The sequence below is a fragment of the Hermetia illucens genome, chromosome 1, assembly GCF_905115235.1.
Source record: "Hermetia illucens chromosome 1, iHerIll2.2.curated.20191125, whole genome shotgun sequence".
NCBI lineage: Eukaryota > Metazoa > Arthropoda > Insecta > Diptera > Stratiomyidae > Hermetia > Hermetia illucens.
In genome coordinates this window covers 52,603,482-52,629,241 of record NC_051849.1, presented here as the reverse complement: position 1 = coordinate 52,629,241, position 25,760 = coordinate 52,603,482, and the positions used below count along the sequence as shown (strand labels likewise).

The 25,760-nt window shown below is 42.0% G+C and overlaps 1 protein-coding gene across 7 annotated transcripts in view; it reads right to left on the bottom strand.

Moving 5' to 3' along the window:
• The window catches only part of LOC119647112 (potassium voltage-gated channel subfamily KQT member 2), a 1,176,525-nt gene that overhangs the window by 70,233 nt on the left and 1,080,532 nt on the right, over positions 1-25,760 (bottom strand). For all 7 annotated transcript variants that reach the window (XM_038047893.1, XM_038047892.1, XM_038047894.1 and 4 more), the window contains 3 exons: positions 25,565-25,615; positions 14,823-14,995; positions 7,419-7,505 (listed from right to left, as the gene is read on the bottom strand). In XM_038047893.1, coding sequence (XP_037903821.1) covers positions 7,419-7,505; positions 14,823-14,995; positions 25,565-25,615 — 311 coding nt within the window. The remainder of the gene's footprint in view (positions 1-7,418; positions 7,506-14,822; positions 14,996-25,564; positions 25,616-25,760) is intronic.

Below are 25,760 nucleotides of genomic sequence, written 5' to 3'. Positions count from 1 at the left end.
CCCACGCATACAGTGAGTTAAATCGTTCGACGTAGAATTTAAGGGGTGTCTCCATACATACAAAGGAGGGTGTACAATTTTTGTTCACCTACTATAACCATGTGCAATGATGAATGGTCTCGATTAGTACTTTTCAAAGGTGAACTCAGTTCTGACATTTAGTGTACAAGAGGGGAGAGCAAGGGCTGAAGAGGGATCATTTCTTTCAAGGACCAATTCTCAGAATCTACTCAACGGAAAAATCTGAAAAGAAATCACGAAACTGTCGCTATACCATTGCTTGAACCCGACGTAACCTCCATAACAATATCTAACGAAATAAATTTAATAATAATTTATTACTATAATGTTTAGAAATTGACTGCAAAACTCTTTTAAGTTCATGGTAGTAGTAATATAGGCTATAATAGAAAGCACGATCGTTCCAAGTTTCATGGAGATCGCATTATTGCTAATGAAGTTGTAATAGGTCAAAGTTACCGCTTTAATGCAATTTTTAAGAGTTTCGAAGTGAATATTCAGATTGAACTATTGGCATCCGGGCATGTATTGTCAAGTCTACTCTGAACGGTGAAATTGCAATGCAGGCAAAAAATCTTTCATTTATTATACTTCTCCTGTAAGAAGTGAGACATGAAAACCCTAGTAGAACTTTTAACGGGACAATGCTCCTTAAACTACCACATGGAAAAAATTAGGGTGGCGGTGCAGCCAATATGAGGAGGAGGAAGAAGTGGCCTTGGACTTCAAATGTAGCTGCTCGGCCTCCTCAGACCTTAGACGAAGATACCTAGGTAAAGTTTCCTTCAACAAAGAGTCCGCGCACTCTCTGTCTCTGGAGAATGTTCTTAGATCTGCAAAAGTCTGCGGGGGCATTTAATGTTGAATCTTCGGGATAGTATAAAGGGCTTAACAAAAAGTCTGAGTGCTTGGAGCTGCCGGACCTGCACTAAACTAAATTAAACGAAACCCCCTTGCAAAGGCTTCATCAATGCGTTATCGCTGAGCAGTATATATGTGTGTTCTATCAGAAGCAATATTTAGAATTTATTTTCCCGTGGAAAGGAAAAGACTAGAGATTGCAAATCCACTGAAGATTGAAACATCTGGCTCCTAAAATATCACGATATATCAGTATATGCCAAGAATAAATTTACACACTTGTCCTTTAATTAAAAAAAAGTCGGAAACAGGAAGTTCGGCGCAGGCGTGGAAGGTTTTGTGGATTTTATTTTATCTCTCAGCAGCAATTTGACGCAGAAGGAGCACCTACTATAATTTTGCTAGTAATAATACAATTCCTAGCGAATTAGTCCCAAAAAAAAAAAGTCTGTCCCAAAATCTATATTTCTGTACTATTTTACAGATTTAGATGAACTTAAGGGGGGCCTTCGCAGTAAAATTTTACAGATCTAAATGAACTTAAGGGAGGAATTCGCAGTAAATTTACAAAATATAATATTTAATATACCGTTATGATTTTGGCCTTAGTAGATATCACGGCGGGAAATATTTTGAGTCCTAGATGCCCTGTGTATGAACCACTGTAGCTTTTTCAGATTTTTAGGTTGGATAGTTTCTGAGAGTGGATACTTAACCCCCGTACCCTTCGTTTTTATAACCAATGTCTCAATGTCAAACTAAGACCCGCTTCGAAAAGCACTAATCGAGACCTTACATTTGAAACACAACAAAGCTACATTTGCATTACTTTTGTATGCTCTCTCCCCCTTGAAGTTCAGCGTGGTTTAATGTAACTTACTGTATGAGTGAGGATTTACAGATTCAAAGTTTCTACCAGACTTTGTGTCAGTTAACCGGTGCACAAGAAGGCTATTTCTGCTTTTCATAAATGAAGCTGAATCAGCTTAGGAAATGCTTTTTTAAATTGTGCTTCAAATTAAAATTCACGTTTCCATTATATGTGAGCAATCGAAAACATGCCCAATAGCCAAACAGATTCACACTAGTTAAGGTGCCTCCGGCATTCACATATGCAATGGCTATGCTGGGCCAAACCTCTTGCTAAATTAATTTATATTGATAGGGTAATGACTAGTTTTCGAAGCAAGTCGCCACAACCCAATAATAAATAGATGGCAATTTTAACGGGACGAATATTTGGTGCAAAACGAGTGGAAAAAATCTGATAGACTATACTAGAATTTAGATACACCCTATCCAAGGATCTTCAACTGCAGGTGCGCGGCAGTCATCAGATCATGGGACAACACTAAAGCAAATCAAGGAAACTGCACTACCCGCTTATACATCCACGAAATTCGGCAAATGGGATACGCAGAAGGAAAAGTGTCACAGATTGTTGGAAAGATGCAGAGAGCATGTGACATTTCTATGTCACGTCGCATTGTACCAAAGAAGCAAATGTCCAATCACTGGTGGTACTTAGAATTTGAAGAATGCCGCAAAGCTTACCTTTAAGTCAGGAAGCGTATCCAACGTAACAGGCACCGAGTTAAATTTTAAAAGTTGCATAACTAATATAGAAAGGCAAGGAAAGAACTACAAGCAACCATTTCGAGAAGGAAAACAGGACACTTCAATACGTTATGCAAGGAGGCGGACTTCGACCCAAGGGAGCTGCGAACAATTAACAGTAAACGCTACAACACAAGAGAACTCAGGTTCAGATAGATCCTGGCGAAATTTCCGAGGTGACCAGAGATAAAGTTCCTAAAACCACGAGGCTAGTGGTCGTCAAAACAGTTCAAAATTGATTCGCTCAAACATTTAAGGCGTGATGGTGGTCAAAGGGTAGTATAGGTCCCAGGGCGAAACGTGGATTAGTACCCACGATGGAGCATAAAACCTGGGAAATGCCTGCTGAACCAACACCAACAGCTCTACAAGCAAATTCTATCTCCAGCTCCACGTGGTGACCACTGGGAGCTTTTTCTTAACGAAAAACTGCAGATGGAGAAGAATGAAGGCGAGTCTCCCGCGCCTTAACCGGGACAAATTGTACCAACTGGTCCTCCAGGTTGGGGGTTGGGTTGGGTAGGGCTGACAACCCTACACGAAAAACAACTTGTTACGAAGCTACGGACGGATTACACAACGACGAACCCGGAAACGACAAAGGAAGAACGATTTGCGCATTTTCTCATGGAACGTGAGCTTCCTGTACTGAGATGAAGCTGATGAGCAGCTAGCCGGTACCCTGTCCCAATATAGGGCTGATGTAACAGCGTTACAGGAGATGCGTTGGACAGGGACCGGTTTCCTGGAGAAGAGCCGCTACACCATATATTATAGAGGCCATCCAGTAAACCAGGTGCTCGAGGAGGTTTCCTAGTAAGCCAAAAAATGAAACCTGCTGTTATCGGCTTTGAAAACATAAACGAACGGCAATGCACTCTACGCTTGCGAGGCAAATTTAGAAATATAAGTCTCATTAACGTTCAGGTCCCTACAGAGGAGACTGCCAAGTCGGAGAAGGACACCTTCTACGAGGCAGCAGAACGAACCCTCGAAGCCTGTCCCAGATATGATATCAAAATCATACTTGGGAATTTTAACAGCCAAGTATGGAAGAAGACCATGTTCAGGCGATACGTTGGCTCAAAGCTTACACCAAAATACAAATGATAACGGACTGTGGGATATCCAATTAGCAGTGTCACATGAAATGGTTGTTGGAAGTACCTGGTTTGCGCGGAAAGCGATCCACAAACATACAAGGGCTTCTCCAGACGGGACCACTTCCAACCAAATTGACCATGTGTTGATTGAACGCCGCCACCTCTCAGCCTTGATGAATGTCAAAACAAATAGGGGGGCCAATATAAACTCGGATCACTATGCCGTTGGCATGGTGCTCCGAGCTCGAATAACACCACCAGCCAGAATTCGCTCTGAAAATCAGGTGAGAGTTAACACTGAAGCCATCCACAACACAACACTCCGCAACACCTATAAGAGGGAAGTGGATGCCGCCATAACTGCAGTCAACAGAGGACCTGGAGATGAAGCATCAACAAATGATCTTCACAATCACCTGAAGAACGTTATCATGGATACGGCCACAAACATACTTGACCCCAGCCGCAAAAGGAGTCGGAACGGCTGGTTTGACGATGAATGTAAGCTAGCAACGGAAAGGTAGAATGCCGCATACCGAGTAGTGTTGCATTCTCAAAGAACGCGTGCATGCGCGGAGACTTATCACGAACTCCGTCGAGCGGAGAAGTGACTTGACAGACGGAAAAAGGAAGCCTGGGAGAACTAACAGGTCTGTGAACTCGAAAAGTACATGTTCATCCTGCCGAGACAAAGAGGGAAATCTGATTTCCGACAGAATGGGCATATTGGAGCGATGGGTTGAATACTTTGATGAGCTACTGAACAACCAGAACATCGGGGAATTGGAGGTCGGTCCCGCCAACTGAAGACGACGGACAAATACTGCCACCACCAAGTTTAGGGGAAGCAGTCCATACAATTCATCGGCTTAAAAATCATAAGTCGCCAGGAGGCGATGGAATTACAGCCGCATTGGTTAAATATGGAGGCGACCAATTATACCAAGTGGTTCATCAACTTATGCTCAAGGTAAGGGACAGCGAATCAATGCCTGACGATTGGCAACGATGCATTATCTGTCTCATACATAAAAAGGGAGATATCACACAGTGCTGAGTACCATCTATAAGATATTCTCCTCTATCTTGCTAGGCCGGATAGCCCCAAATGCCCAGAACATCATTGGCCCATAACAAAGAGGCTTCACTCCAGGCAAATCGGCAACAGATCAGATTTTCTCTCTGCGACCAGCGATGGAAAAACTGTTGGAATATGGACAACAGTTGCACCATCTATTCGACTTTAAAGCCGCCTATGATAGCATAGCCAGGGTAAAACTGTACACGGCCATGAAAGAATTCGGTATCCCGACGAAACTTAAAAGACTGACTAGGCTGACCCTGACCAATGTGCGAGGCCACATAAAAGCACCAGGATCACTCTCAAGACCATTCGACATCAACAACGGTCTACGACAAGGGCATGCCCTATCATGCGTCCTCTTTAACCTGGCCCTCGAGAAAGTAATCCGTGATGCTGATGTAAATGCAAGAGGTACGATCCTCTTTAAGTCCACCCAACTAATGGCCTATGCTGACGATATCGACATCATGGGGAGAACCACCCGAGACGTACAAACTGCCTTCATCCAGATCGAGCAGACGGCGCGAGATCTTGGGCTGCACATCAATGAAGGCAAGACAAAATATATGGTGGCTACGTCAGCACCGAAAACCAACCAATTAACAACATCGAACCGCACTGGTCAAACGGAATAAGTATAGGAGAATACAACTTTGAGACCGTTGACAATTTCTCCTATCTAGGGTCGAAAATCACAACCGATAACAGCTACCATGATGAAATCCGCGCACGGTTGTTGTCAGCCAACAGAGCCTATTTCAGCTTGCAAAAACTGTTCCGCTCGAAACGTCTCACCATAGGGTTAAGGCTCTTACTGTACAAGACAATGATCTTACCAGTTCTCATGTATTCCTCGGAGACTTGGGTTCTTAACAAGAAAAATTGCGAACTCTTGGCGGCGTTCGAGAGAATAATCCTCAGAAGAATTTTTGGCCCCTACATGAGTATGGACGATTCTGTAGCCTACATAGCGACGAAATCAATGAGCGATACCATGACCATCCAGTTGTGGATAAAATCCGGCTCAATAGGTTACTGTGGGCGGGTCACTTAATCCGTATGGATGAGGATGATCCAGCCCGGAAAGTCTGTAAGGGCAATATCTATGGCAGAAAAAGAAGACGAGGCAGATCCTGCCTAAGATGGAGCGAGGGCGTGGGTCAGGACGCCAGACAGCTTTTAGGGATATCGAATTGGTGGATTTCGGCGCAAAACCGGGATGTCTGGAGTTCCTCATTAAGGCAGGCCTAGACCGGATACCGATTGCTGCGCCGTTGATGATGATGATGATGAAAATTTGAACAAATATCAGTGTGAAGGGTATTTCGGAGCCTAGGTACCATATAGTGCCAGCCTCCTGATTTCTTTTAGATTTTTCGGTTGGGTAGTTTCTGAGAATGGGTCCGTGAAAGAAATGACTACTTTCAACCCTCCGCACTCCCCACCTTTCTAACAAATTTCAAAATTAAAGTCATCTTCGTTCTAACCGATACCCTGCATTTGATACCCCACATGGCTCTGTTTGGTGAATTTACACCGCTCTTTTGCATTTATGGGAAGCCCATTCAACCTCCCTTCCTTAAATTCGAAGTAGAATGATGTAACTCACTGTATGCGTGAGCATTTACAGTTTCCACCTTTCCACCAAATTTGGTTTCAATGGCTACAACTGTCTCCGAGAAAAATGCGTGTGATGGACAGACCGATTTTAATAAGGTTTCGTTTTACACAAAACTTTAAAAACTGACAGGCAGGCAGTGAACGGATAAAAAGAAATGGTAACAAAGTTCTGAAAATCACATTGCAATTTATTAGAAATTTAATTTTCTATTATGGTCTGATATATTCGATGCACTTTTCAAAATATGCGGTTATAATATCTACTACCAATACTAAAGTCAAAATAGGATCTACCTTCACCTTAATTGGTTTTCTGGTTGGTGATGATAATGTCGAAATATTATTCGTTTTTGGAAAGAAACTCTACTCAGTAGATATCCTGCTGTACTTAGTGCATACCCTGCTTATCGTATTCGTTTTGCAATTTTTTTGGTAGTGTTCCGTCTATTAAAAGTCCACTGATGTATATCTAAGAAATCTAAGTCTATATTTTGCGCTGACAGTAAAAATTTGTTGAAAAGTTAAAAGTATCTTTTTCAAAGCCTTTATTTTGAAAATAGTTCCGATCGAAATCAAGCAAACTTTTACGCAGCTCTAATTGTTAGAAAATTGAAATTAGAAAGGTAGTTTTTGGTTTTTTATTAATTTATTTAGATAACTTTGCATTCTCAAATAATTTATGCTATATTTTTCCTGATGACTTATAATGAAATGGTTTTTTAAAGACATTTCTTTAAAGTGAAATATTATTTGATAACATTTCAAAAGCCACGCACAAAACATAGAACAACATTTTGACATAAAACGAATTTGATAAAAATCGCATGCAACGGCTATTCAATATGGCAGCGAGAATAAATTTGATAATATTAAATTTAAAATCGCCATTTTCCGTTTCTCTAAATGGCTATAGCATGCGAACCAAATCATAAGTTCGAATAAATGAAATCTTTTTATTTGAATGCCCTTTAATTATTGCACAAATGCACACACCTTGCAGCAAATTTATTATCTTTTATTCATATAAAAAGATTTCATTTTAATCTGATTTTTTTTAGGCAACAGAATATTTTTTGGCTTAGATAATTTTGAATTAATAATTTTTTACTTACCATCCGAGTTTTTTTTCGAGATGGCCGTCTCTGCAACAGAATCTTCACTTAAACTAGCATTCATTGGTCTTCCATTATTTGAAACTTCTGTAATGTATGAATTTAAAAATATTATGTGAAAAGAAAACAAAGAAGACAGACAGAGATTGTTATTGTTCCAAATCTAGTTAATTGTTTTTTGAAGAGAACTTTTTGTGGTTGCTTTTATTATTATAATTTACTATGAGTGTTTGATAGTAGTTTAGAAAGAAGAAAGAACGCCAATGAGTACACCACCAATCAGTAACATAATTGTGTAGAGAAGTCTGAGTGATTTGTCAACAATCTGAATAAATACTTAATTCACCAAAATTAAATACTGAGTTGGTGCGGAAAGATACAAAGTGAAAGTTCGTTAAGCATAAAGTTTTCTATATTTTGAAATGGGTATCAAAAACCAATCATTTCGTTGGATGGTTGAAGGTTTGCATGTGTTTCATGAAAGGGAGTAAGATACGGCGAGTCCTCTCAGCTATAAAACAAAGATGGCCCTCTAGGTTGGAGGCTGCAGAACAGGCCGACAACCTGTTCACAGTAAATTATATTCTTTGACTCCGAAATAGAGCCTCGATTTGGATCGAAAATGCACGACGACTACAGCAACGGGAGAAGGCTGCGAGTTTGGGACATCCGTCACCGTTCAGAACTAGTGCTCTTAGAGCATTCATTGAGTAGTATGAAAAGTACAAGCAAATAAAGTGATTGGCAATGAGGAATTTGGCTCTCGAAAGCACACTATTTTCAAGAGCGGAAAAAACTCTGGAGGCCGAGAATGCCCCAATAGATTTTGTCGCCCACAAGAAGTTCGTCCATAACATCACAGGCGTATGACCCATTAAAGAAAAAATTGGTGAGCTTTGAGTTTGGTTAATCAACACATATGCTCCATCCAAGGAGGACTCAGTAAAGGACGAATTCAACAGTCGTTTTGAGTCAGTATTTGATTCATTGCCATCGAACGACGTGAAGATAGTACCCAGCGATACAAAGATCGAAATAGAACTGGTCCACTGTGGAACTATTGCGGGGGATAGTCTCCACGATAGGCTCATAGAATTCACTTGCAGTAGAACCATAGCAATCTCGCGGATTAGTTTTCCTCACCCCGGAAGAAAACATAGGCCTCACCAGATGGGATGACTTTCAACCAAATTGATCACTGACTTTCAACCAGATTAATCAGTCTTCATAGAGCAATGAGCTCCGTTTAGAGTTTTCGACGCGTTTTAGAAAGGATACGAAATAATCTAACAAGAGGTTTTGGCACAGACTCTGCATTAACGCTTGGTGACAACATTATTTAGCAACGTTGTGGAGTATGTATATAATCAGAAAGATACCACTGTACAAATTATTTCAGATAGCGGCCTCAGCCGTTAATATCAGTATTCTGACTCTATCGAAAGAGAGTGTAAAGGAGACCCTGGTGAAGCAAAGCGAAGTTGGAAAAGAAGCTGGTTTAAAAAGATACGAACAGAAGATCAAAATTATGACACAAACCGGAAGAAAGACGCCAATTAGATAAAACAATATACTAAGAGATTACAACTTTGATTTGTGTACTCAAGAAGGACAACAATTCAGGGATCCATCCTTAGCGGGTCGCTTACGATACGGGGATGATGTTTCCAAGATGCCTGAGCAAGTAGTTCTGATCCCCTATCTGGCATAATACCTGTGTCCTAGGTAGTAGTCTCGAGAAAGTTTCTCGGTGAAGAGCGAACTGCTAATGACCGATACACGCTGGGACACATTGGGAGTCCGGTGGAGTGATGTGAGCCTAGCTCTAGCTGGAGGATAGCACAGATGTAGCCCACGGAAGGCAAGACTTTTGCACCAGTCCTCAGTGTAACCCGTTACAAGATCAAATCCGAAGATATCCGAGCAGAAGTGTCTTCCATTTGTAAAACGAAGGGTAGTGGACTTCTAGTCGAACTAGGCCCGAGGATGACAAACAAAGTTACGCTCTGTGAAGCAATCGTGGGGCTTCTTGGAGAGAAACCTTTAGTTTACAGTCTGGAACGTTTTTTCTGGAAATCCGAGCCTTTGACTGCCTGACAGAAAAAAACTAGGTAGAAAAGGTCATCAAACGCGAATATTTGGAGGTAACATGTTGGGATTGGTATCACCTCTGCGAACTCCCGAGGCCAAAAACTCGCTGTGGTGGAAATTCCCGAGCAATAAGCGAGGAAGTTTCTAAACAGCGGGAAAATCAGAATTGGTTAGGTAGTGTTTAGGATGCAAATCCGGGTTGTCGCAGCCAAATCTTACAGATGTTTGGATTATGGGCACACATCTGCAACCTGTTGGGACCTGACAGAAGGGCAACATGCCGTTATTGCGGTCAGCCAGGCCATAAAGCGAACACCTGCAATGAAAAGCAAAGCTGCATCCTATTCAGGAACCGTGGCGCGTGTAATGAGAACGTTGCACACACTGCGGACTCGGGATGGTGTCCAGTCTTCAGAGCAGAACTAGAAAGAGCTATGACGCGGTCAAAATGATTGGCGTACTACAAATCAATATGCACCGGAGTGCAACCGCTCACGAGTTGCTGGCGCAGTTCGCTGCGGAGACCAAAGCTGATTTAGTGCTCATCAGTGAGCAGTACCGAAACAAGGAGCCAGTTCCATGGCACCCTGACATATCAGGTAGCGCTGCCATATGGGTTCGGGGTGGCACCCTTCTTAGGGTTCTTACCCAAGGTCGAGGGGACGGCTTTGCCTGGATTGGGTGTTCAGAGATAACGTTTTTCAGTGTTTATCTTACGCCGAATGAGATGATGCTGGACTTTCGACGCAGGCTTGATGGTTTAGAGGACGCCATCTTGGGTACGGATGTGCGAATACTGGTCGGGGTGACAACAATGCCAGGGCATTCAAATGGGTCATGTTTCCTTCAGGCACTAGAGGGAAACGGATTCTGGAAATGGCGGCGAGAATAGGACAGGTAGTTCTAAACACCGAGTCCACCCCAACGTTCCGGCGCCCGGGCTGCGAAGGAAGCATTTTAGTTGTAACCTTCGCGTCGGAGTAACTGATATCGCTGGTGGACAGGGAGCGAGTTCTGGAAGACTTCTACACTTATACATAGCCTTCGAAGTGGTGGGCACAAACTCTCGGTGTGCGCTGAATATTGTGAAAGTGAACACCGAGAGGTTTGTCGAAACTTTCGGAGCAGGTGGGGCCGCGCTGGAGAGTACTCCACTCCTGAAGGTGGTGGTCGTAAATTCAGGAAGGCGCCAGGACCCAATGGTACTGCAGCAAGGGTAGCACTGTCGAACAGACGCACAAAGTAGACCCGCCATGACTACTCATGGTTTCAACCTTGCCTTGGAAAAAACCGAAGTAGTCATCTTGACTTCTCACCCTGCGTTCCGTATCTGTCGGCGAGTCGATGATCGAGTTAAAACCAATGGTAGAGTACCGCAGGCTGACTCTTGACTCAAAGATTTTTTCAGCAAAGCAAAGCAGCAGCGATCAAGGCTGCAGCTTGAGTTTCGGCACTACGTAGGCTAATGGCAAATACTGGGTTCCTACGTCTAACAGGGGTCTCCTGATGAGTTCAACGCAGTCTGTCCTGATTTACGGTACAGAGGTATGGACTGACGCTCTTGTACAGAGACGGGGAGCTTTGCGGGTGGCGGCTGCGTGCTTTTAAACCAAAAAATAAATTCTTTTTTAAATATCTCAAAAAATAAAAAAGATAGTGAAAAATGAAGTACAAAAATATGACCTTTCTCTCATTTAAATATTAAGTCAGCAGTTTTTCACCATCATTTTTTTGGCATATTTTGAAATAAATGATTTTGGACAAATAAAAGAAAAACATTGGCTCATAGCATTGACTAGAGATATTTAAATCGCTCAGTTCTATTAACGGCAGTGACCCGCCCAGAACTGAGCTCGGGTCTATCTCGGGTCAATGCAATCTGCCAATGGAGAACTGTGTAATGAAATTGCTTCACGCATTAATGCAATCTGAATGAAGTGGTGTCTCAAATCTAAAATTTACCACAATGTCGTCCGTCCTATTGCTTTTTATGGTTCTGAGTGTTGGGCAACTATAAAAGACAATGAACAGCGTCTTGCGGTAATGAAGACGAAGATGTTTTGTTGGACTGGTGGCACCACGCGATCTATATGGAGATGCATTGGTCGCGGAAAAATTACGGGAGAGGCATCTTCGATGATATGGTCACGTAATTTGTGCTAATGAGAATTCACTTGCTAATATTGGTCTGAACTTCGAAGTCGACGGTAAGCAACCAAAAGATCCACGAAAAAAAGGGGGGGGGCTGATACGCTAGATAGGTATTGAAAAGCCTCACGACTACATCCATATCAGGCATTTGATAAAATAAATTGGCGAAACCGATCACGACGAACCGACCCCGCTCGTGAACCGGAGAAAGGGTGAAGAAAAAAAAAAGATGTGAGGAGCGATAAGTGCCTGAGAGTTCCGTGTCACATAGTTAAAAATTCTATTGGCCTCTATTTTTTAGAAAGCGATTTCAATAAATCATTTGATGAAAAGCACTGTATTGATAATAGTCAACCTCATACGCTTCACAATCCGAATTTAATATTATTAGCAAATTTGAAGAACTTAACCTACAACAGATACAAACAAGTCGGGAAACCAGAAGCTGGGCGCTTCGGGTATGAAAGGTTTTGTGTATTTCTTTTATAAAGACATTTGAATGTGAATTTGTCACATTAGTACGTAGCACGTAATATATGCATATTGGACATTCAAAATCGTGAATTTCCAAAGAAGTAACAACTTTGATCTATTATAAGTTTGTCAATAGTAGTGCGATTTCCACCAAACTTCGTAGGATCAAGCTCTATATTATAGCCTACATTGCAGCAATTCGTGATGCTAGGATGAACTTAAGGGGCGTTCTGCAGTCAATTAATGAAAATTATAGTAATACACGGTATACGGTATGGAAGATATTTCGCAGCCTAGCCACCATATAGTGGCGGCCTCTTGATTTTTTTCAGATTTTTTTTATGGGGATCTCTCCTTAAATTTGATGTAAAAGGATGTATGTATGCGTGACTGGTCACAGTTCCCACCTTTCCACCGAATTTGGTGTCAATTGCCGCTACAGTTTCCGAGAAAAATGCGTGTCAAGGACAGACAGATGGACAGACAGACGGACAGACAGTAAACCAATTTGAATAAGGTTTAAAAAGGGCTGGGGAGAACTAGATTCTTTATGAATGGAATTTTAATATCTCACTCGAATATCAATTATTCTCGTTAATTATGACGTCAGCATCGTATTTGTATGGCTTAGGATGCTGTTAATTCGCTCGAAATTGATAAGTTTGAACTGCCATAACTTTGACACTAACAGTTCGATTTTCGTGTAACTTGTCCTCTATGCCGGTGCAAAATTTAGTACTTTTAGGATGAACTTAAGGGGAGTTTTTCAGTCAATTTCTAAAAGTTGGAAATATACTATTAGTAAGTTTATTTGAGCAGATATCGGAATGGGACATTTCTCGAGGCTTAGATTTCACATAAGTGTTTTACATAAAACCTTAAAAAGTGCTGGGGAGAAGTAGATTCTTCATAAATGGGACTTTAATATTTCACGCGAATGTCAATTATTCTTGTTAATTATGACGTCAACATCTTATTTGCATGGATTTGGCGTTAATGGCCAGATTTCCATGAAATTTAGCACGTATGTACGAAATATTGTCCTAGAATGTCCTGGAAGTCCTAGAATGAATTTAAGGGGTTTTTTTAAGCCAATTTCTAAAAGTTAGTAATATACTATTAGTCAGTTCATTTGAGCAGATATCAGAATGAGACATATTTTGAGGTATCTAACTGCATCTGAATTCATCTAACTGCACCACCTTGATTTTTCCTCGGATTTTTGGGTTGGGTAGTTTCTGAAAATGAGTCCTGTTTCACTTTAAGTGTGTTCATTTTGACTCCTTACTCTCACACTTTGCAGTTCACGTCAGAACTAATATCAGATTTGGAAAGTACTAATCGAGACCTTTCATTCGATACCCCACATGACGAATGAGTGGAAGTAGCAACTTTGAAGAAACTGTCGCGGCTGCTCGGAAAAGTTTCGCGGAGGGACCGTCAATCCCGGGACGTTAATCTGCTTGAACGCGTTGATGGCAAGGATAATGCATACCAAATTGGGCTTTTCCATTGGATCGGGGATGAAGAATGTACTCCAATTGTCTCCAACTCCATATGAAATAACCTTCGAATTCACTCTGCTACCGAAAATGTCAATCTCGCCTCGGATAGGAACTGGATTAATGACTTTTGGTTATCCATAAAGAACTTTCTGGAGCGCCCATTCAGAATGCTAGATATCTTAAACTTAAGCCAGAATTCCGATAATATAAGTTGGATATTCTCTGCTTAAGGGTGAGCTAGAGACAATCTGCGCAGTAGCCTCTCTTCCATTGCGAAATTGGTTTTTTATATTCTGATAAGCCTAGCAGTAATAGACACCAATATTTGCCTTGGTAATGGGTTTCTTACGGGGTGCAGTCTCTGATATTCTGGTCCAAGTTTTTATGGTGAAGCGCGAGTGGGATTTTCTAATATGGGGGAGAAGGATAATTTCTATAGAGCACTACACACAGTCCAGAAGAGGCTTTCTGAAGGTGACACTATGATCCTGTGGGTGACCTGGGAGACATGATCTTGGTGACCGTAATAAAGTCGATGAAAGGATCGTATGTTTCTGCAGCCTTCATTGTTCATCTTCAGTGCACATTGTTTAAGCGTAGGGCTTGCCATAAAATTAGTTCAGTAATTAGGGACGAGTACCTAATCAGATTAACCAAAACGTAGTTAATCCAACAGTTCTTTCCTGAATGTATCGAACAAAAATGCTAACATTGGCCTCGAAAGGGACCATCATCTGATAATTGGGGACCCTTTCTGCACAAATTGTTCTTTTGTTTCAAAATTGTTAATCGTAATTGTTTTTATACTCTTGGGCGTGCGTGTGTGGTTATCATCAGTTTTAATTATAATCACATTTTGGAATCAGAATTGATTGAATAGAATACGACTGAAAGACTTCTCTACACAATTGAAGTTGAAAGCAAATTTTGAAATAAAAAGATGTGCTGCAGTCCACGAGACACCAATTCACAACGCTTAAGGTTACCAATAAGTTTAAGTAAATAATATTAGTTGAATGCTTTTAAAATTTTTACGTTCTCACGACTTCAGAATAGACTTGCAATCGGAAAATTTTGAAAGGATTTCAAATGTATAGTTTTCGTGACATTTTTAAATTCAAACATTTACAACAGTTAACAAACAAATCATCAGATAGTAAACATGGTTAAAAGATAAAATTACCTAGATTCTCGGCTGACGTATTCATCTCACTCATCGTCCTGGGACATCGTCTCTGCGATCCTGTGGGCGGCTTGGCATTACCGGGCGAATGTAAGGATTGGCTTTTATGTCGTCGTATCGTTGGCAATCGAGCGACAAAGGATGCGTTGTGTTTGAAACTAGAAGATGCCCGCCTAGTCAGCGATATACGATTTTGTTCGATAACTTAACTATTAGTGATTTCGTGAAATTCTACTGCTAATTATATATGAATGTTATATGAATATAGAGGAAATATGTAAATTGGTGATTTATTGCAAATTTGGTCGATATATTTGTAATCTTTCTTTTAAATTATTCTCTATGCTTTACGGTTAACTATTACCTTCAGGAAAAGCCATTTAACTGAGCCAATTACAAATATATTGTTCCCAAACACCTCAATGGACATTGAAATGTATTTCGAAAATGGCCTTAAATCTAAAATAATTTGATAACGAAAAACCAACCGAAGAGTCGTAAAAACCAACTTCCATAAAAGTAACAACGAAACTAATATCTTCATCGTTGGGTCTATATTAAATAATTAACGTGAAAACTTGCACAAATCGTAAGGATTTTTCTTCGATTGTAGTAACTGTAAAAAGTAGCGAATTGCAGCTAGGTTGCATTCAGCGTTAATGCAAGTTTTAACTAAGCTAACGCAAAGCGTTCTAACTGCGCTACATGCAAGCTGTGCAAGGTTTGGGGTGAGTTCATCTACTAAAAATTTGATTGGTTCGCCAATTTTGTTGATATGTAGTCAGTGAATCGATTATCTTAAAAATGACAAGTTTTTAGATATAGTGGAAAGTATGGATTTTGAATTTTGACTTTCTATGATGATTATTAAAGTAATTGCAAACATCCTGCTATTTTTGGAAGCGACGAGTCACTGCCTCTGGTTTATAAACTTCTCTTTTCTACGTTAACATTGAACTTTCAAAAATAACGAAATTCATAAAACTTGGCAGGTTGGAACCAACACCCTTCTGGGAGTCAGTCTTGCTACATCAGTCAGGGCGGCCAAAATGCAGAGGTCTACATGAAGTTCAGTATAATATAGTAACTAAGGCAGTATTGCCGCTCCCTCTCATTAGAAAATATTGTACAAAACCGTAAAAATGCTATGGTTTAACATTTGTAGGGCTGAATTCATAATTAAAGATTTCTGCAAACTAACCCCATAATGACTACTAGTGCGACCGTGAATCTCAAATTCATTACCTAAAATGTCATTTGATGTTTGCGGGAGTAAAACTTGGATTATTGTTAAGGCTATTGGGATCTTTTAAAACAATTTCGAGCAATTAGTTCTCGTCCTTCTTAAGGGATGGATATTTCCAACATGAACTTTAACTTTGTGAAAGACGGTCCCAGCTTCTACTGGAAAAAGAAGAGCGAAATTGACAACGCATGCTCTTCTGCTTGCTACAACTTGACGAGATTTCCCATGATATAAACTGGACATTCTGATCCTTAGCGAGATAAGGTGGCGGGACTCCGAGGAGTACTCCTCTCCCTCTAGCCACACCAATAGCAATGGGCCTTTGTACTATAGAAAGAAATGTGGTAGCACGCACGAGTCCGGTATCAGATTGTTAATGATGGTTACCTCAAGGCGCTCTCTCTTCACCTGGGAGCCGGTTTCTGATATGATCTTGACTGCCAAATTCAGATCCAGGTTAAGGAGCATCACAACTGTACAGCGCTATCCACCAACGAAAATTTCCGATATAGTGAAGAAGGATGTTTTCTATGAGCAATTACATGCACTTCAGGGTAGGCTTTCTAAAGACGACATTGCCGACCGTAACGATAATGGCGAAAGGTTTGTGAATTTCTGCAGTTTCTACCGCCTCGTCATTGGTGGCACCTTTTTCGACCACAGAGCCTGTCATAAGGTCATTTGGGTTTCTACGGACTGACACCGCACGAGCAACCAGATTGGTCACTTTGCGATCAACAGTGGATTTAGGAGTTGTCTTCTGGATGTCCGTAACAAGAGAAGCGACGAAATCGGTCTTGAAAAGGATCACCATCTAATGGTCGATTACATTTACTTGCACTTCTCGCAGGGTTGGAGAGCTGTGACCTCACAAGTTCAACATCGACCGCTTGCATGATCCAACTGTTGCTTGACAGTGGGAGAGCTATCTTGCTTGCTAGATGGCGGATATACTGAGGAATTTGCCTGAGAATATCGATGAGTATTGGGCGGCTATCAAAAATGTTCGTAGGTCGGGACACATCAGTACTTCGGCTCAAAAACGCGACATTTGAAGTTCCTTATTGGAGTAAGCCGAGACCGAACATCGGTTGTTAGGCCGTTAAGAAAAATTATCTATAATGTATGAATATTTAGTTTGCTATGTAATTAGACCCGATTCAAAGATCAACGACGAATAAAGGGTGAGACGGCAAAGTAAATACACGTGACGGCATGCTGGAAAGAAATTTTATACTCCAGCCAATTCCCATAAGCGTCTATCATCAGTCGTGCAGGTCATCTTGATATTGCGTAAGGACTTCTAAAAATATCAGAAGTTGCCGCCTCTATCTAGTCTTCGAATGCCTGACTGTGACAGCTACGTTGGATTTTGCTTCTGCAACGTATGCAATAACCAAAAGATCTGAGGCATATAACTACGAATTACCTACGGCAGATTTTGGCTATTCATCAGGCGATGGTGATGGTAGATTGCGGCATGCTAGATGTATGAAAGTCTTCGTAAGCTCCGTAAATTTTCTGGCATTTTATGACGTGGTTATTGACACCAAGAATCAATGATTCAAGGTCTTCAGAACGTGGTTGGCAATATTAGGAATAACTGTGAGGTGAGAAAATAAAATTCTTCGTTGCATGATTACCAACTTTGTAGAATATTTTGGGTTGCTACCCAGATGTTTCCCACGCAGACAAAGAAGCATTGGTATAGTGCGCCATAATGCAGGTTATAGGTCCAGCCCAGGACTAATGAGCGAGCTATAAACTGCGGAGGGTAGACCCAGATCAGCTAATTAGCTAATGTCGAGTTCGATGTCATGTTGAAACTTCCCAGCAGGGTTTGTGGTGTAAACAGGGGCCGATCATTTTCTAGTAAGAGACATCCAAAGACACGCAGGCAATCATCAACCTTCTCATGTCCGCTTTCTGTGGCTCCAAAGGATATTGGTAAAACCGTTGTCATGTTGTCTTTTGAATAGTATCAATTCCCGTTTAGGATATATAAATTATGAAATGCGGTTCAAACTAATTAACGTTCCGACCAACTGCCACGGAATTCAGATAGTTACGCATATATGCTCGAAGAGCTTCTCGAGATGAACATTGATTGGAACCATTTGAATGTTTCTTTCAAACAACAGCAGTATTATCATGCCATCGGGGATCTTTCAAAATGCGCGTCTGGACAAAGAAGTTCTAAGAATATCTAATCAGTGGCAGTGACACCCATCCTTTACTAGAGAAAGTTTCGGCCGTGTGTGAATACTCACACCCCAACACTATCCTAGGCGCTTGTCAGTTCTTATGGATGCTAAATGTTTAGAAATACAAGCCTCGCTCAACTGGATGATACAAAGGATGAGATTCCGTTGAATTCCGATTACAATACACAGTATTTGAAAAGAGGGTGCAAAGAAAGTTGTAATTGTCCGGTACTTTTGGTGGGTTTGCAGTGCACAGAACTCGATAAAAACTGAATTCTATACGACAATGCCAATAAGTGAATTTTACTGGACAGTTTACAATGGATATTCTGCATGTTGCAGATACACTCTCGCGGTCTGAGAGAATCGAGATCGCTGAAGATTCCAGGAGGAGACACTTCGCTGTTGTGATGTTTATCGACGTTCAGAGTTCTAGTATTTACTATTGAGATTCACTTTTCTTCCGGGAAAGAAACTGTTCTACCAATGATCAGGAGGCAACCACTGTCATATTTAATAGAGACAGTTCACTTCGTATCTATGGCGTATCTTCAGGTAGCGAGTCGTATGGTAGAATGTTTCCTTCCGCAGATCTAGGCAGCAATTAAATGCAGGAAATCAAAGGTTGGAGATGTGTTACTAAAAGTTTTCTTCGGCGCTTACTTGGTTAGAAGGGACGGGTTGCAATGCACCGCATTGGAAATAGTGTATCATATATCTTTGCGCCTATCTGGGGAATCATTTCCCCTGTCGACATTGCCTAAAGTTGCGAATTCGTCACAAACCAGTTAAGTTTGGCACTGCACAAATATTAGTGGCCCCTTAATCTCCCCGAAGGTGCGTCCTTTACTGTCACAGAAGTTCGCTGTTGCGCGAAAAGAGTTTCAAGATCTAGTTAACCGGGGTATATATTAACCTTTCAGCAACTTTTTGTCGCTCGAACCGGTCCCCAAGCTTAACGGCGACCCCGTGTAAATTACAGATCCCATTCCTCCTGCTATGTCCCCTCGACCTTGAATCTTTTCAGGACTTACCATCAAAGAACAAACCATCGCACAGATATTCCAAAGACATCAATTTACACACGATTTCAGTCTGGGCAATGTGGCGCATATCTTCCAGAGATTCATTCACTCTGTACTACGAAACCTTAGAAGGTTCGTTTTGAGAATGAAGGGGGGTCCTAAGTCCGCATCAACTTAATGCAGGACCGGACCAATTGAGGAGCAACTTACTCCTTCTTTTCTGGTCCACGGACCCCTCGCAGGGCTTGCACCCAAACTTTTTTAAAAAAAGTCAAGCGACGGCGGCTTTACGGTTTCTTACCAGGGCAGAGGCAAATCGTCAGACGCTGCCTCACCTCTGCCCTGAATGCATTCAACATCTGCGAGCCGCTACGCGACGGCGGCTTTACGGTTTCTTACCAGGGCAGAGGCAAATCGTCAGACGCTGCCTCACCTCTGCCCTGAATGCATTCAACATCTGCGAGCCGCTACGGTCACGCTGCTCCCAGGGCAGAGGTGAGGCAGCGTCTGACGATTTGCCTCTGCCCTGGTAAGAAACCGTAAAGCCGCCGTCGCTTGACTTTTTTTCCTTAGAAGGTTCTTGCGCATCGTAAACTACTACCATTGTTTTCTACTTAACGCCTTCCTGTTTGGTTGAACGATCAAGTGGCAGTTGCTAGATGCTACATTTTCAGCATTCATTATGATGCACCCGCCGTGCTCGTCGTTACATCAGATATCGCAGTAAGCGCTACTCTTAACCAGAAGGTGAACCACAGCTGGCAGCCGTTGGGTTGGTTTCTTGTCGAAGCATTTGAATGCTGCTCAAGGGAGCTGCTGCACTCACGCTCTTGAACTACTTGCCGCCTATCTGAGAATCGAATGCTTTCGTTTTTCCGTGAAGGCAGGCTGTTGTCTTTGCGCACGGTCTATAACTCTCTCACTTTCGCCTTTCGTCAAAAACTTGGCAAAGGGACCCCTTAATAACTTCGGCACCTAACTTTTATTTGCCAGTTTATTACGGGAATTCAATATCTGTCCGGAAAAGATAACTTAGTCGCTGACGCTTGCCCTGGATCTCAAAATTGCGGTCGCAGTAGATTTTTAGGTGATAACTGCGACCCAGAAAGATAACGCAGTTCTTCAGAGCCTGCATTCGGACTCCAAATACAAGTTCAAAGGGTTGTCTATCTTCGGTTTACCTTGCTCCATCTGATACTAGATCTCCGGTAAGGGACCTGGGCTATATGTTCTGGTCTCTTTTCTTAAGAAAGTGTTTTGCTCGGTGTACGACCTTGCCCATGCTAGCATTCGGACAACGAAGCAGCTAGTTTCCATCCATGAACAAGGACGTTAATTCTTGAGCCGGAGTATGCATCACATGCTAAATGTGTAAGGTGCCACACCATACATCTCGACATTGTAAGTCTTTTGCGAGACTTGCACGCTGCAAGTACTGCCTAACGATTATTGATCGGTTTATGCGGTGGCCTGAGGTAATACCTTTGAAGGACACTATAGCACTACTATGTGCCGAAGCCCTCTACCGAGAGTGGAAACGTTCTCGGAAAGATTGCTTTGCTACACCTATTATGGGGTGGTCAACACCTCTGGGAACCTCAAAGTCTGCATTCACTTTCTGGTGAGGACTGATGCCACGTGGAAGCCGCTGCAGTCACCATATGAAGAATCCTACAAGGAGCTGGCGTTCAGACTGCCCAAGATTGTTTCCTTAGGAAGGTTGAAGCCCTTCTTCCAGCATCGCATCCGTTTTGAAGTCCACCAGCCTGATAGATTTGCCTACTGAGCCTGCACTCAATATAAACCAGTATCGCTATACTACTCACGGTTGGGCTTTGATTGTGGCCCCCAAATTAATCCAAGTTCGAAATAGCCTCCGTGGCAATGTTCATGTTGAACCTTCATTACCTTCATGAAAGCTTAATAGTTTTATCGGCACATGGAGATTTTCTACTGACGGAACATGTTGATACAGTATTTATCTATATCTTTATCTTTGATTAGGTTTGTAGTTTGCTTTCCGGGGGAATAAAAGAGGTCTTCAAGCTTTCGTCTCTGGAACAGTGTAATCGCCTTTTGCTGAACAAGTAGATAAGAGTATGATCAAATGCTTTAAAGGACATGATTTCTTTCCACGACGTCGTGAAATACTTCTTTGAAATTCAATTTAAAATATGCTATGTTGTTTTCGTATGCATTAAGACTCCGTTGAAAAGTATTAAGCAGCATTTTGAGGTCGTGCAACTCCGTTGACTATAAATGCAACAAAAAGTGATAAGTTTAGGTACTTATTTAAAGGCAGCACTATTTTTAAATTTCCCTCAGGGGTCGTCAGCGATTTTTAAGGGATCGATCGCGATACGGGGGGGGGGAAGATGACGCCCGCGAGGCCCAAGTAAGTAGTCCTGACCCCTTACTGGCAGTATACCTGCTTGAGAAAGCCTTCCGTGAAGAACGAATTGCGGATGACCGGCACAAGTGGGAGCATACTGGGAGTCTTCAGAGTTTTCGACAGCTCTCTGCTGACGTCGATGGGGTGATGTAAACCTGGCTCTCTCAAGGTGGTAGTTGTGATGTGTATCAGGAACCAGTCCCTTCGGGACTCTGGTTGGGTAGTTACATTGTACCGGTGTTAGTAGAGCTTGTGAGCTCCGAGATCAGCTAAGCGTCCGCAAGTGTACACCCGAAAGATCGTGGCGCGTTTGATGAAAGCGTTGCACATTCGGCGTGTTTGGGGTGCTCACGCGTTGCTAGTGCAGTTTTCCGTGGGGACATCTCGACCTATCGGATACTGCTGCAATCTGGATTCCGGATGGCGTCCGAGGGATGGGTTTGCCTGGATTCAGTGTTTACGGATAACGTTTTTTAGCGTTTGCTTGATGCTAAATGAGACGCTCCTGGACTTTCGGCGCCGGCTTGATGCTCTGTAGGGGTGAATCCTGGTAAGAGGTGACTGTAATGTTAGGGTCCTTGAATTGAGCACGCCACAGCCAGACTCAAAAGGGAACCGGGTCCTGGAAATGATCGCGAGAACCGGGATCATAGTTTTAAACACCGGATTCACGCTAACGCTTCAGTGCACAGGCTGCGAAGGAAGCATCCTTGACATATGTAATTTTTGGGTTTGAATCCCTGACACTGGTCCTAAAACCCTTCTCGGTAAGTGATCACTGGTACATCACGTTCGAAATGGTTGACACTACTTGTCGGGATGCACCGACCTGGCGTTCCCCCTGCGTGTGGAACGTTGAGAGAGTAATCATCGAGAGATTCGTTGAAGCTCTTGAAACAGGTAGAGTCATGGTGGAGGGCGCTTCGAAGGAATGGCAGCGTTGAAGTGTTGAACCTGATAACGATAGCGGGTTAGGTTTCCATTTCCCGGAGGGGCTCCAGGCTTGACAAACCTTCTATGTGCTGGTGGACGGCAATAATTGCCGACCTACGGAAGGAGGGCCTTTAAGCTCCACCGTTTGGCATAATACTTGCAAGCGGATGAGGAATGATGTTCCATAATGGTAGAGCATAGATCAGCAAAGAGGGGAGTCCGCAGTGCGATGAATAGAATCAAAGCTCGTGGCAAGCACAATCTAGTCAACGAGGTGAATGTGGACCCATGGGAACTTGACGATAAACTTGTCATCCGGAAAATCGGGGCTCTGTGGAAACTCTGCATATAAGTACCGCCCAGATGAACTGCTTTGGATGGGCATTATTTCCCAGATATCCCGTACGCAAGGTCAAGGACTGCCCCCTTTTAACAATAAAAGAGCTCGAAGAAGCAGTTTCCACCATGAAAAATTAAAAGGAGCCAGGTGCTGATGGTATGCCGGGATAGTTTGCATACTAATGTTCCGTCAACGGCCAGACTTGCTGCTTGCGGTGTTAAACGCTTGCCTGAAGCTGGAATTTTTCCTTGTCGCTAGGAGGTGGCGAGCTTCGTGCTAGTTTGGAAGAAAAAGGAGACCCTGAGCTGCCGTCTGGACACCCACCGCTTTGTATGCTTAAAACGGCCGGGAAAGTGTTCGTAAAGCTCATCAGGAGTAGACTCGCTGAAACGATCCACGCTGCCGGGGATTTATCCGCAAGACAGTTCGGGTTCACTTCATACAGCCGCCGATCTCGACGGATAGTGTCCCTCATAACGCTTTTGATATCAGAAATGTCTTCAATTCCGTAAGATTATGCTAGACACACTAGGAAACTCATTCCATGTGATGAGGTATTTTTTGCGGATATTCAGGGGTTTCTTTAAGGACCGTTCCCAGCTCTATGAGATGATAGAGGGCTAGATAAGAATGGAGATCACGTCGGGACTAGTACAGGGATCCATCCTAGGGCCGGACCTCTGGAACGATAGTCTGCTAAGAATCGACATCGAATCACGTCTGGCGGTTTATGCTTGGAATATTGATGCGACGAAGTGAGCGGATGGATAACTGCTCATGGTGTCAGCCTTGCGCTGGAAAAATGGATGTAGTTATCTTGACCAGAAAGAGAATCTGGACCATGCCTTCCATATCGATCGGCGAATCGACTATAGAGTCAAAACCGGCGGTTAAATACTTTGGTTTAATGATCGACTCGAAGAGGAGCTTCTTCGAGTATCTCGAAGCAGTAGCGGACATGGCTACAGCAGGAATCTCGACCATGAGTTGGCTTATGGCTTTAACATTGTCTGCGAGATGCAGAGGAGCGCTACCAGATGAAGGCGCATTGCACATCATGTTCGGGCTCTTCTTGCACCGAAGAAGATTGAGATCGACCGGCGGACGGACCGGAAGGCAAAGGGTTTCCTAAACTAACAATTTCTTTTCTTCTCTCCCCCTCGTGGGTGAAAGGAATTCTCTGACCTGAAGGCTCCCTAAGTCGGGAGAGCGGGAACGATAGCCCGAAGTAATGGGACAAACGGTTCCAGGCTAGTTCTCTGATGACAGGAGGTGTTCAGTCGGTAGTCTGACGGCGTACTATTGCGGGAGTCCAACACTCTGCGTGTAAGTGCATTCACCTACCCTACTCCCAAAATATATTTCTAACGTCATCTTAGATCGCGGGCTTGTGCTGCCTTGAAAAGGAGTTGATTTTGTGCTTGAGAGATTAGTTGGAATACTATCTATTTATTCTACTTTCATGTAATTCAGTTATAACTTCTGATTGCAGTTGAAAGGATTTGAAATTGCGCCCTTTGAATATTTTCGCTAGTTTGTTCGTAATTGTGGAACTCTAGTTTGCATTTTCTGTATTGCATCTTCTACACAACGCTGATACTACAAAGCGATTTTGGGGGACCTTATTGTGTTTTCTTGCTCTGTTGGGGGATTCTGAAATCATCATCAGGAATTGCTAAACAATTTAAAGAGGATTTGCCCCAATTTAGAGTATATGGGGGCTTGGAAAATTTGCGACAGGATGCGGATGTTAGGGGCGATTACAAAAATATCCATATCATGGTTAGAGAATAAGAAATGGAACATATGATAGTAGTAGTAATTGGGATGGAACTAACAGCGATTTGCCTTCAACCAGCCAGATGAAAAATTCATCAAATAGAACGCTATAATATTAATGTGTGTGCTTAATGAATTCACGGAGCTAAATGTTCGCAGATGTTACAAAGCACTTGATACTTGGAGCATACCGCTCATGGGTACTTCTTTCTGCTTGTGGAAATTTCTTGAAATAAGATTTTTCCATTTCATCTAGTAGATTGCTTAGATCCTATTTTCTTAGTTCAACTTTGGTTGGATACTAAAAGATACATTGTTCATATTTACATTTAAATGGGAGATAAATGAGGAGTTAATTGTGGCAGATAAAGCTAGTTTCAGTTTCATGCAAAAATTCAACTACTTCAAAGGCGGTCATGCGTTTAACAAACAAACTTTTCTGAATGATGTATTGTAACAAACGCTTCTTGAAACATTTGCAACAAGAACAACATCTAAACACAATTAGTGCTAAATGTACTCTAAAAGCCTTGGAATGTGCTTCAAACCACACACTTGATATGAGTTTCTAATTTTAGCAATATTTTTTAATTTTTTTAATATTTTATTATTTTTCGGGCCGTTGTCTTTTTTCCGGATTTTTCCCCGAATGTGTGATTTGATTTTGATTTTCTTTTAAATCGAGTAACAAGCTATGTAAATTTTCCAACTATCAATGGGTAAAATTCAAATAAGTAACAAGTTAAAATGCGTATTATTTTCTCTTTCTTTTCAATAAAAAAAACTTTTTTCTAAAAACGTTAGCGCTTAGCTCGAAACTTACATGGCGCTGGAAGTTGATGGCAACTTCTCGCTGGGTTGTTCCAATTTCGAACTGATTTTTTATTTAAATATGATTTCAGTTTGTTTTTGATTGTTATATTTCGATATGTGAAATTTAAGATTTTTTTTTGTTGGTGTTTTATTTTTTTTAAATAATTATTATGACGGCAAAATTTAGTAATATAGGATGCATATAA